The 12,314-nt window shown below is 40.9% G+C and overlaps 1 protein-coding gene across 1 annotated transcript; it reads left to right on the top strand.

The window, feature by feature from the left end:
- Window positions 1-63: 63 nt before the first annotated feature.
- On the top strand, window positions 64-8,824 carry fxyd6 (FXYD domain containing ion transport regulator 6). Its single transcript, XM_037466810.2, has 8 exons — window positions 64-294; window positions 4,605-4,658; window positions 5,082-5,105; window positions 6,048-6,083; window positions 6,224-6,298; window positions 6,505-6,541; window positions 6,659-6,708; window positions 7,575-8,824. The coding sequence occupies exons 2-8, from the start codon at window positions 4,610-4,612 to the stop codon at window positions 7,610-7,612; spliced, it is 309 nt and encodes a 102-aa protein (XP_037322707.1). The 5' UTR covers window positions 64-294; window positions 4,605-4,609; the 3' UTR covers window positions 7,613-8,824.
- The last annotated feature ends 3,490 nt before the right edge of the window (window positions 8,825-12,314 follow it).

Genomic DNA, 12,314 nt, shown 5'->3' on the forward strand with positions numbered 1-12,314 from the left:
TGAGGCTGTTAATACTTGGGGTGTATGATGTCAAAGAGAGAGAGAGAGAGAGAGAGAGAGAGAGAGAGAGAGAGAGAGAGAGAGAGGCGAGAGAGGAGCATTGAATAAGCAGTCACTCCCTTCAGGAGTCACATATTTATCCATCACATCTATTTTTCCAGCTCCAAGTCGACGTGGGCAGTGTACATATTGACAGATGATCATATTTGGAAAAAGCCTTGTGACACAAGCTGTCTGATTTTTTTTATTTTTTTTTAGCTTGGATAGAGGTGTGTTGACCTGCACAAACAAGCGGTAAGTTGATTTCTTCTCCTTGTGTTTTATCAGGTGCCACCAAAGACGGCTTGAAAGGGAACCCACATTTTAATGACAACAATAATGATGTCATGTTTTGAGCACTCCTGTGTAAATAAATAGAGGCATTTGTAGGTCAGGATTTGAAATGAATCACGACCATCAGTCAAAATAATGTGCCATATTTAACCCACGTATTCACAGTATTCATTTCTCCACGCCCATGGACGTGATCCGTGGTGTCGTCCGCTTCCCAGAGAGGACTGCTTGTTGTTCATCATGAAAAATGGAATGAGGAAGGCTCCGCTGGCACTGATCACTGTAACCCTGTTGCGTTGCCAAAAAAAAAAAACAGCCACAAAAAGGAGCGTGAGATTGACTTTCTGTGACTGCAATTGTAACTGTCCATTAACAAACCAAATCTCTCGGGGGGTGTTTTGCGCGCTACGGTGAGAAAGGCTCCCTCGGGTGATCCACAGGTTGAACGACGCACGTCACGACTCGGGTGTTGGATTAAAGCGCTGCTGTGACAATTCTATTTAACGTGACAGATGGCAATAGCGCTGCCATATTGAGTATGTTGTTGTCGGAGTGTAACGCACATTTAAACGGCGCCGTACGAAAAAAAGAGAGAGAGATTCATTTAACCACGCAAGCGGGTGCAGAGATGGCGTGGAAACCGAGTGGAAGCGTCTTGTTCTGAATTAAAAGCGGTGTGCCACGCCCTGCGCTCCTGTTCATGTGCAAACTCGCGCCACCATTTCTCCATCGGTGCAAGAATATTTTCAGGTGCAGCTGTTACCATGGGGATTAGTGGACCCCACGTAACGATGCACATTGTTGTCATGGTGATGTAAGGTCATTATTGTGAAAGATATGGGATGGAGGGGGGGGGGGGGGGGCAACTCTCACAAAGGTTATGCGGGTGATGTAGGATGTGTGGTCTGACCTTGACAACTTTTCCCATAAAGTCGTTCAACCGCCTCCATTTTAGATGTTCGTGTGTGTATCTGATCTTAAGCTTGTCTGAGACACATTTCCTAAACCAGTATGTGGTGAAAGGTTCGTTGATATGTCCATGTCTTAGAGACTTTTGATTGCTCTGGTGCCACTTTGTTGCCTCATGTGCTTTTGGTTGTGTTATCTCGTCGATTGGCCTCCTCTTTTTTCCTTTCACCATTGCCTCGCCACATTTCCTTGACCTTCATTTTTAATGCTGTGTACTTTATACAGGACATGCAACTTTCTTCTTCCCTCACTCCTCAGACAGTATCTCTTCTGCACGACCTTTGTCTGCACTCGCCAGACAATTTCTGTCCCTCTGTGTTCCGTCTTCCATCCGGCCCTTTGCATGTCCACACATCACAGGGAAACAGCCTCGCGGCCTGACTGACTGACTGATTTCCTTGTCCTCCCTGAACATGCACAGTAACCCTGGCCGCCCATTTCTTGTTGTGCCGTCGCGGACAAAGGGGAGGCGGGCTGTGAAACTGGATATTTGCTCAACAATAGAACAGTTATGGGAAGCGGGAGTGTCAACTGCTCAGGTGACATGTTTGATACCGAGGGAGAGAGAGGCTGGCATTGGATAGCAGCGCGTAACATTTGGCACTGCCGTGGTGCCAAACACCCATTGTTTACTGTGATCACCTTATTGTCTTTATTATTATTATTTATTTGAGGGTAAGAAAAGGACATTTTGACAAGTATAAAATGTAATAAAGTGAAGACGAAAAATCTGGTTGTAGAATATGAATACTGCAAATGTAGAAACGTCAAAATGTCAGTGTAGAAACTCTAAGAATCAAAATACATGAATACACATCTAAACAAAAGAGGACAGTGTTTGAGTTTCAGTAGAGTGTAAGGGTTAGGTTTCAGCCACCTAAATTCCCCTCAGCCATTCACTTTCCAAGTATTTTTTAAAACTAAATGGCCTACAGGTGGGGATAGGTCCAGTGGCGGCTGGTGGATTTTATTTTGTTAGGGCCAGCCAATCAGTTTCATTAATATCTCAATGCAAAAAAGGTATCAAACACACAGTATTACTTTGCAGCTAAATATTTAACATGTATTCCAACAGTTTAACATAATAAGGACATCTTATTCAAACAATTCGGTATATTAATGGATATGTATATATATAACTAAAAACAATATTCATAATATGATATAACTACTATTTTGTAACTACTACAAATACCGACAATAAATATCATGAATCGATTATACTAAAGGATAAATATATTAGAACATATATACATACAGTATATATATGAAAATATAAACAGTGTGTTGAGGAAAGACTAATTCAAACCCCACGAAACTTCACACAATGTGTTATTTTGGATAAAATGTCCCCGTTTCCATCCACGTCCTGGTTGTGTGTCCTCACCGCTGTCCTGTGTGCGTCGCAGCTGGGTCGCGATGTTGACTTTAACATGTCGACGAGACAGAGTTTTCGCTGCAGTCAACCAGCCGCCACTTCCCAACACAGGCACGCCTGCGATGCGCGTATGTACGCCGTTAGCACGTAGCTAACTAGCTAGCTAAACCTGCCGGTGTAGCATCTCTACAGAAGCGTCGGCTCCCCTTTCCCGCCGGTCCGTTGTCTGCTCTTTGTAATGTTGGGAAACATTGGCGTCCTGACGAGAGCGCAGCGTGGCCAAAACTGAAGGTATTTCATAACTCTGAAATTAGAATGTCACTCATTAACTTTAATCAGTGATTGGCTAAACTGCCTCTTTGTCCCGCCGCATTGAGACACGGCCCGAGCCCAGCTGAGACACGCGCAGAGGACGTGAAGGAAAAGCATGTATTTTGAACAGATATCTTAATTTACAAATATTACTGGGTAAATTCCACGTTTCAAAAACAGAAATACTATTTCTACAATGTATTTTTAGTATAATTTTAAAAAAGTATAATCTTTTTTTTCAAAGTAGGGACACGCCCCATTTCTTTCTATGGACCAGCCACCACTGTATTGGTCGAATTTTGGTACATCAAGGGTCTACTCTTATCAATAATCATTTCTTCTTCCATGAAGAACCATGAATGAACAAGTGTATTTTTTTAGGATGAATAAGACACATTAAAACTTCCATGCAAATAATCCCAGCTAAATGTTTCCTTTAACTTTTAAGTCCAAGGTCCCAATGGGTGTACTTTTATCTTAAGGATAGATGCCATTTGTCTAGTATATGCCAAAGGCCTTTGGGTTCTCCGTTTTCATCTTGTGCCACACTATTTCATAATTGTCTTTGTTACCAGTCGGATGCTAGATGACAAAGATTAAATATACAATGCGCCGACATAAAAATCCCAACTAGGGCGAATTGCTGTCTCGGTAGCTCTGCTATTGACTGTAATTCAATCTGTTCTCTAGAACTGAGACAGAGTCAGATGCCATGTAGGCAGCGAGGTGGCACTGCTAAAGAATAAGGGAAAAGCCTAATTTAAAGAACACTTTGGGGCTCTTGAAGGCTTGATACCTGAGGCTGTATGTTTCTTTGCAGATTTGTCACTTGGTATAATTTTACTGTTGAACTTGAACAGGCCTCATCAGTATATCACCGTCAAATCTTGTTACCCATCTGCTTTTGCCTACATTGAACCATAACTCTAACACGGTTTGAGCAGGGAATCAGACCAACCATATCGCTTCATGACTTAGAAAAACATCAATGATAAATACACATTTGCTTACCACTGAGTCTCTTCTGTTTAGATGTTGATCACAGTTTAGTTCCCACTTGCACATATTATGAGGGAAAATAGGGTGCTGTGTGTTAGCGGTGAACATTTTGTAGATAAATTAGTCGAAATGGCTCCTGCTTTACATTTGGCAGGAAACACTGCCATTGCTTTGCATAGCCTACATGGAAATAGGCCAAGGTTGTGTGATGTCCACAGGGAGGAGAGTGTCATCTGTGGCAGGAAAAGAAACATGTTTGCAGCGTTTGGATATAGCCAGTACTGTCTGTTATGACTCTTTTACATATACAACATTGAATGTGTGTGAATGTTATGTGTCGTGTTGTTTTGAATTCAATTAAACATTTGGAACATTTTTCCTGCACTTTGTTATTTGTCTTGTTGTCCATTGTCTCATTGTTCTACTGTCCAATGTAATGCGTCAATGTCAAATTCCTTGTATGTCTAACATACTTTGGCAATAAATGTTCCTGATTCCTGATACCTGATTCCTGAGTAGTAAAGCTTACTAAAACAAACCTCTTTGGCCCTTTTTTCCCCCATCCTTCTTTCATTCCCTCTCACCCTTCCTCATTATTACTCTATGTCAACAGTTGCCATGGAAACTATTTTTTTCTTCCTCTCCTCACTCTTGGTGTGTGTGGCTGGTAAGTCCCCCTCCGAAACTCACACAAGCGCCCACAAACTGGCAAACAAACGCACATGCTTGCACGTATCAGTAGTCCACAGGGTGGCAGTGTCGGGGCAGGCAGTGACGTTACATGAAAAGACACTCGCTGGGTGTGGGCTCGCAGCAAAAACATCAGTTAGGGCTTTGTGTGTGGGTTTCACAGGTTTGCTGTGTCACTGACTTTGTGTGTGTGTGTGAAGTCTGCTTAACGTGTATGATTACATTTTAAACGCATAAACACGGGACGCAGTCACACAATACAGATAGATCACGTGATGCTTGCAGAGTAAGGTCAGTGTTGACGTCTTTCTCACAAATAGTTCCCAAGTGAAAGTCATTTGTTCTTTGTCTTTTCCACTTTTTTTCTTTCAACTCTGTGACTCAAACCACTGCCTCTCAGCTCTTTCAGAGATCGGCGTGCAGGGTGAGTACACTTGATGGCATCTCTAACGGGGTCACACACCGTTTGTTCAGTCACATTGGCTTCCAGATCAAATCACTCCTTTATGGATTGCTCCACTTCAGCAAACAGTCAAATGTATGGATTAAGCCCAAGAATGACGAGATCCAACTGTGTTGATAAGATTCTTGTATAGATTTGAAATTCATTGTTGAAGAAATCAGAGTAATTGTTTTGAAGGAAAGAGAGCCGCTAAAGAAGCTGTACTGGTACATAAAATATATATGTGTGTGATGGTGGCGCATGGGGTAGCGTGGGTCCATCTATCTAATACAAGTGCTTTAAAACATACACTATTAATCTGATGCCAGTCTTCTAATGCATAAAGTATAAGTACATCTATCTAACACAAGTGTTTTAAAATATACATTATCAATCCGTTGTCAGTCTTCTCTAATCTATCTAATACAAGTGATACAAAGTTCAACCCAAAGCCATCAGTTAAACGCAAGGGATGGGACATATACCACATCTAATCTAGTGCTGCAAAGAATAAATTATTAAATAAATAGGTCCAACAGTGTGAGATACGACAAATCTACGCCGTATTTCGTGACCATCCGAGCTGCATCCTTGCGTCTCACCCCCATGTCCACCTGCCACATGCCCCCAAAAAGGAGCACCCATGTTGGACTAGCAATCCCACACCACAAGGCTGCAGAAGACCACTCTTTACCTTTTAGCAATGTCCTCCACTCATGATGCTGATCAAGAGGAAACAAATAGAGCTTAAATGAACAATTTATTCTTATTCTACCATACCACAATATTGCTCTGCTAGCTACACACGCAAAGTGTAGTGAAGTGAAATTAGGGAAATATAAACAGAAAAAAAAAACGTTTTATAACTACATTAACAAAAAACACGTTGGTTCCAAACATGTGGTTTCTGTTACATTTTTGCAGATGACAAGAAAACAGTCCGAAACGAATTTGAGTATGGTAAGTTTAGATAAATCTGTGTTTTCTGTAAGCACTGTCCAGTAGCTACACATACATTTACTTTTTGCAATGAATGACACATTTAATTTGTTTTTTTCCTTCTCCGGTACCTCTCAATCCGTCATCATCTTTGTGTGTAGACTATGAGAGCCTGCGGATTGGGGGATTAGTATTGGCCGTGGTGTTGTTCACACTGGGCATTCTTCTCATTCTTAGTAAGTCAACCTCTCTGTGCGGGTATCATTTCATTATGTGTACGTGCACTCAATTTTTTAAATGTTATAATACCATTACAGCTAATTATCAGTAATTGAGTGAATCATTATTTTTTGTATTCACAGTTTATTTTGTATAAATTATTCTAAAATAAAATACGGAATGCTTATATATTTACATGTTTTTATCATTGGCTAATTTCTAGGTCGACGGTGCCGCTGCAATATCAACCAGAAGTCCAGGTATGTCAGAGTCCCTTTTTGATGGAGCAAACTAACAAGCAAACAAGGGCTTGGTTTTGCGTCATCTTTTTCGAACGTGATTAGGTTACTATGACAACCTATGGATCCTCTCTTCAGGGCCCCCAGTGACGAGGAGAAACCAGAGGAGAATCTGATTGTCCCCAAGGGTAAGATGCACACGTCAGCGCCCCTCACCTCTGGCTCACCGCGACACAAACATCCATAATTGAGTTGCCTTTAGCAGAGCCTGTTGCACAGGGGGGGTAAGAGGGGGATTAGCTCTGTGTGCATGTGTCCGCACATGTTAAACTTTACCGCAAATGTGTGTATGTGAGAGAGAAAAAAGAATCAAGCTTAGTAAACTTCAAACGACCGCTGACTTGCTGGTTTAAATTCACTTTATTTAAGTTTAGACATCAGCAAAACAATCTAGATTGATGAAGAGAGCTCAGAGGAAATATAGCTAACTTCAACTTTGGAACTGTCCCTTTAATTAGATTTTGAAGCATGCACTGATTAAAAAACCCTCCTGGTTGGCCTATTTCCTCCCAGTTGCTATTCTTTTGAATGAAATAAACTTTCAAATGCAATGCGAAAACTTTTAAACCAATTGGTTCCGAGATTGCCATAGAATAGAATAGTAATAATAGAGTTGAATAGATGGAGAAAATTAAAAACGACAATCCAACAGTATTTGCATTACTATTTAACTCTTGACTTATTTCAAAGAAAAACATTTGGGAGTATTCAGATGTTTTGCTACTACAAATACAACAACAACACTGTAAAAACAAGCAGATTATTTTTGAGTAAATGCACCTAGTGGCAAACAGTATGAAAGAAAGCTCATAGTATTCTTTTGAAAAAACCTTAAACATAGTGTGTATCACCAACTCTTTAGTTAGTAGCAGGGCTGTCCCCAGTCCTTTGAGCGATGGATGTTAGTGATCGACTGAAAGCGAGAAAGAAAGCAAATAAAGAAGATATATTTGGGCAAGTTTTTGATTTTGCTTCAATGCTCGTCCGCTTTCAGCTGCAGCTGCTGAAAAAGAGACTCCAGCCGAGAACTGAGGCGACTCCTGCCGACCTGAGCTGCCGTCCAAAATGATGACGGGTGATCATATTAAGTGGTTGTATGGAATTGTAAGAAGGGAGTTACATGTTAATAGGGGAAATATGTGTTGTTTTTAAAAAGATGAGCCTCTGAAACAAACCATTAGCTCATTGTGCACCGTTGTGACCGTGCTCTCGTCTGTTCCCGTGCCTTGCTGTGACAGTCTCTCACTCTGGTTCTTTGTCTTAGCCAGTAGCACCTTCAACACCAGATTGAATCCTGAGAAGAAGTTCTATTGTTCTGTGGTCTGCTGTTCTTCGTTTTGTATGTATCGTTATTGCCTTTAGGTCTTAGAATACGTCATTATGTCGGTTATTTTAGTTACTTAGTTTATCATGAATGGATTATAAGATTTATGAATACACTGTATGCATGATACAGTATAGAAACACAGGTAGGTTACAGAACATCCCGTTAAATATCCTTCATTTATGTATGCCTTTAAATGTTCTGTTTGTGTTCACACGTGGGTAAATAGTGTGCATATCCTGTACATATGATTGTGTTTACATCACAAGTGCAAGTGTATCTCTACATATTGATGTGATCAGCCTTATCAAAGACAATCCCAACTGCCACAGCTCTCTGGTGGAGCCCAGTAAAACGGTTCGCGGGTACCTGCATGAGCTCCTCCGCTGCAGTGTTTAACCATCCGCAATGGAGCGAGCTCTTGCCTCAGCTGTCTCACTGCCTTCCTCTCCACACATCTACTTCATCGCTCCGCCGCTGGCTGCGTCAGGATTACCTACTCGCCAGCAGACTATGATTAGTGACCATGCATATACTCGCTAGTGCTGCAATTATACTAAGTCTGGGTCGCTTTCTTGTTTTCTTTTTGGTTTGTGTATTAAATGTTCTGCTCATTCTCTCTGGTGCCATCATGCTTTGAGTGGCCATATAGTATATATTACATTTCTGAGAAAGAGAGAAAACGCTTCCGACAGACGTGACGTCACATTATACGTGTGCAAGAATACAATAATAATAGCTCAATGCAAGATAAATCCTAGCAAGAGAAGAAATGACCAATCTTTGTTGTGAAGTCTGAGTGTTTTGAGGGCAGCTGCTGTACACTTAAATGCTATGGTCAGTTTACGCATGAGGCCTTGTTGTGTAGCCACCTGTTGTGCTATTGGCAGAAACAAATAAAAGTGTCTAACAATTCAAAATGATGTGCATTTGTGTTCAATTTGATGACGACCAGACAAATCAGATCTGTTACAGGTGAGCTGCTACTTGAAACTATATAAAAAAATGTGTTCCTCAACCGCAGAGCCAGAAATGTACTGCTCATTCTGTTCTGATTCCAAAGGTTGGCTGATATACTATTTATTGGCATCACAGTACCAACTTTATGAGATTGTGTAAACATGAGCGGTGAGACTGAAATATGGCTGTGGGCGTGGAGAGCCAGAGGTGAAGTCTGTGTGTGTGTGTGTGTGTGTGTGTGTGAGCGTTAGAGGGTGGATCTGTTAGGAAGGGACCACCTACTCCTGACACAGAAGGGGACACCAACACAGACACCTTGGCGGAAGAAATACAGAGCCGTCAGCAGCTCATGTGAGTAAAAACTTGATTTCCAATTGAATCGTGAATTCGATTAGATCTGCAAGCCATACAAATAAAGTCATGTGCGTCTAATATTCTGTAAATTGGTACTGTTAATCCATGTTTTTTCAAATGTTTTTTTTCTATGTCAAATCGACATTGTCATTCGCGCCGTGCATGGTTTAACTTCCCAAGTTTTCTCCATTGTTTAAAGAGGCAAAATATAAAAACGAACAAGTTGTAATATTTGTCGTGGAAGTGGGTTAGCACAGACAACAGATTTCTCTGTTGTCATTGATCATGTTAATTGCAACCCACTGGATAAATATAACAACATTGATGCATAACTGCATGTTAGGGGTGAAATCATTGCGTATCATTTCTCCAGTGTGTTACGTTGGTTTCACCACGGCTGCTTTTCCTTTACCCATCTTTAACCTCTGTCAAACTGTGCAAGGTTGAAGGTTAATGGATATTGGAGCTGTAATACATTAATGAGTAACTGTCCCGATATGCTCTTATGCTCAGTGGTGCCTTAAAAAGGCCCAGCCACATAATGAATGAAAGCACCAAGGTCCACAATTCACAGTGACGTGCTTCAACTCAAAGGAGACAGCAAGTGGCCTTTCTAGTCTGTTAATCTGTGCAGGTTAATGATTATAGGTCAGGAGATGTAGATCAAACGAGAAGCTTGAGTGTGTGTGTGTGTGCACTTAAAGGTTGCAGAGAGAAGTGGGGGAGTAACGGGGATCAATATCGGCATTAGCCTCTTAAAGTTCTCAGTGAAGAGCAACGCAATCACTTTGTTCTTGAATCTGTAGTGGGGTAAGCCAGGGAGGCAATTTATCAGGACGTATAGAGTTTCCAAGCTTTCAACTGCATCTCATTTGAAGTGAATAAGCCTGTTTAAACGAGCCTCTACAACACTCAAATCCAATTTAAACGGAGGCACTATTGAAACAAAATGCGCACACACATCCCTCCACGCCAACAACAGATTTGAGATACCAGATTTGATGGTGAATACTTTTATTGTCATTATTTGAAAACAAGATTAAAAACAGCAAACGTGCCCCGACCACCAGCTGCCACCGGCTGTCTTCACTTGCCTTTTGTTAACTGTTTGCATTATGCCCCCCCCCCCCCCCCCCACAGTTTTGTCAAAAGAGAATACAAACAGACCAGGCATCATGTCTCCTCCAGGTAAGTTACGCCGCACCTGAGCTGCTGATTATCTACAAACAGGAGGGAAAGAGCCACTTTAATATGACACTATATGAGTGACATAATAATGGCAAGTCATGGCGATTCTATTATTCTGATTCAAAGTTGAACAACAGCAGAAATGTCCCCGGGTGGAGCACAGTTGACTTATTAACTGGCAAATGTATTACTCTCTGGGTGACGTTGGCATGTCGGTGTCCAGCAGGCTCACAGTGAAGGCTCACTTTCTCATTTTTTCTCAAATCAGCTAGTGCTTGTGGGCGTTAATAAAAGATTACATTGCTTTAATGTGTTGGAACATTTGTACTTTGACCTCAAACTACGCAAAAACAGCTTGCTGTCTGTGTTAAATACCCCTGCGAGGTATGGACCAATAGTGAATGTAGCGATTACAGTGAGCCATGTGTTAGCATCACTACACATTGGATCAATTTAATGATCAAGAGTTAGAAAAAGGATTTCAGAATATTTCTCTGCAGCAACTGTATGTTTTGGTCAAATTACTTAATGTTTACTGTGTTTCTTTACTGTGCAGACATCGACTTGGATGCAGACTTTGTATATGGTAAGTAACTACAACTTGGGCAAAGTGTGTCTGAGTGGATAAAATAGCTTCAAATAAATGTTTATAACTTCTGCCAGTGCTCTAAAAAGAGGAGGGGGAAAGCATGCACGGGGTAAACAGGGGGTTTCCGGCCAGCACATAGATGTTAAATGTGTCAATAAAGTAAGAAATAGAAGAAACAAATGAATGACAGCAGCTGGAAATCGGCTGAAAGGGAAAGCATAGGAAAGAGACTATGAAGGATGGGTGTTGACATGGTTCTATGTATCTGTGCAGACTACCACACACTACGTGTCGGAGGTCTGGTCTTCGCCGGAGTCCTTGTGTTCCTCTCCATCCTTCTGTTGGCAGGTAAGTCACCGGCTGAGCAACAGCCACAAACAGGTATTTGAAGAGTGACGGAAGACAAAACTGCTTGTAAAAGAGAATATGACGTCAGTTGTGTGTGTGTGTGTGTGCGTGCGTGTGTGTGTTGTATATATTGCTCCAATCCTACGACTATGTTTCAATCAGGGTTGTTATCGGTGCAGCTTTGTTGAAAGAAAAGCTCAATAGTTGTGATCTTTGGGACAAACTAATCTCTTAATCTTGTTTCTTACTAAAGGCAACAAGATCACCAACTGTGGTAAATCCAAGGTAAGGGAAATTAAATACAGCTCTAAAGTGACACCTGTTGGCTATGAAAATAATGATATTAATAATCTTTGTCATTTTAGGTTAAATGTGAGAATCTATTTTTAACAGTTGGTGAAAACTAAAACAAAAAATGACAAAATCAAAACTGCCTTTTTATCTTCTCCAGCCCAAACCTGTTTTGGAAAATGTTTAAACTGAACAGAACCAGCCAGGAACCAAGGAGAGTGCTGCACTGTGCTAAAATGCTGTCATGTGTGTAAGGATATGAGACTTTTGTACTAATAAAGTGTTTCCAACCTGGCTGTGTTTACCATATTAGATATAACTACAGGACCATCTGGATTGGGAAATGCTTTGTAAATTCACACATCAATGAATTCATAAATATGCTCCCTTCCATATTAACTATAACACTTCATGTTTTTCTAAAATATTTAAGATTGACAGCTTCATTTTGGACATTTTCTCTTACAACATAATATTAGAAACTCTAATCAGGTGTAAAGCCATTATGAGACATTACATAACTATACAGTTGTGGTCAAAAGTTATTTCTACATGTCAGATTTTTCTCTGATAGAGTGATTGGAACAGATACTTCTTTGTCACAAAAAGGATTCCTGAAGTTTGGTTCTTTTATGACTTTATTATGGGTTGATCAAAAGTGATCAAATCTGCTTGTCACG

Source organism: Pungitius pungitius, chromosome 3, assembly GCF_949316345.1.
Source record: "Pungitius pungitius chromosome 3, fPunPun2.1, whole genome shotgun sequence".
Lineage (NCBI taxonomy): Eukaryota > Metazoa > Chordata > Actinopteri > Perciformes > Gasterosteidae > Pungitius > Pungitius pungitius.

Bases quoted from the DNA above. Each gene is read 5' to 3' on its own strand.
- fxyd6 (XM_037466810.2), top strand. From the start codon at position 4,610: ATGGAAACTATTTTTTTCTTCCTCTCCTCACTCTTGGTGTGTGTGGCT. The intron at 5,106-6,047 runs GTGAGTACACTT...ACATTTTTGCAG, and splicing joins TTCAGAGATCGGCGTGCAGG to ATGACAAGAAAACAGTCCGA. The intron at 6,709-7,574 runs GTAAGATGCACA...GTCCGCTTTCAG, and splicing joins GAATCTGATTGTCCCCAAGG to CTGCAGCTGCTGAAAAAGAG.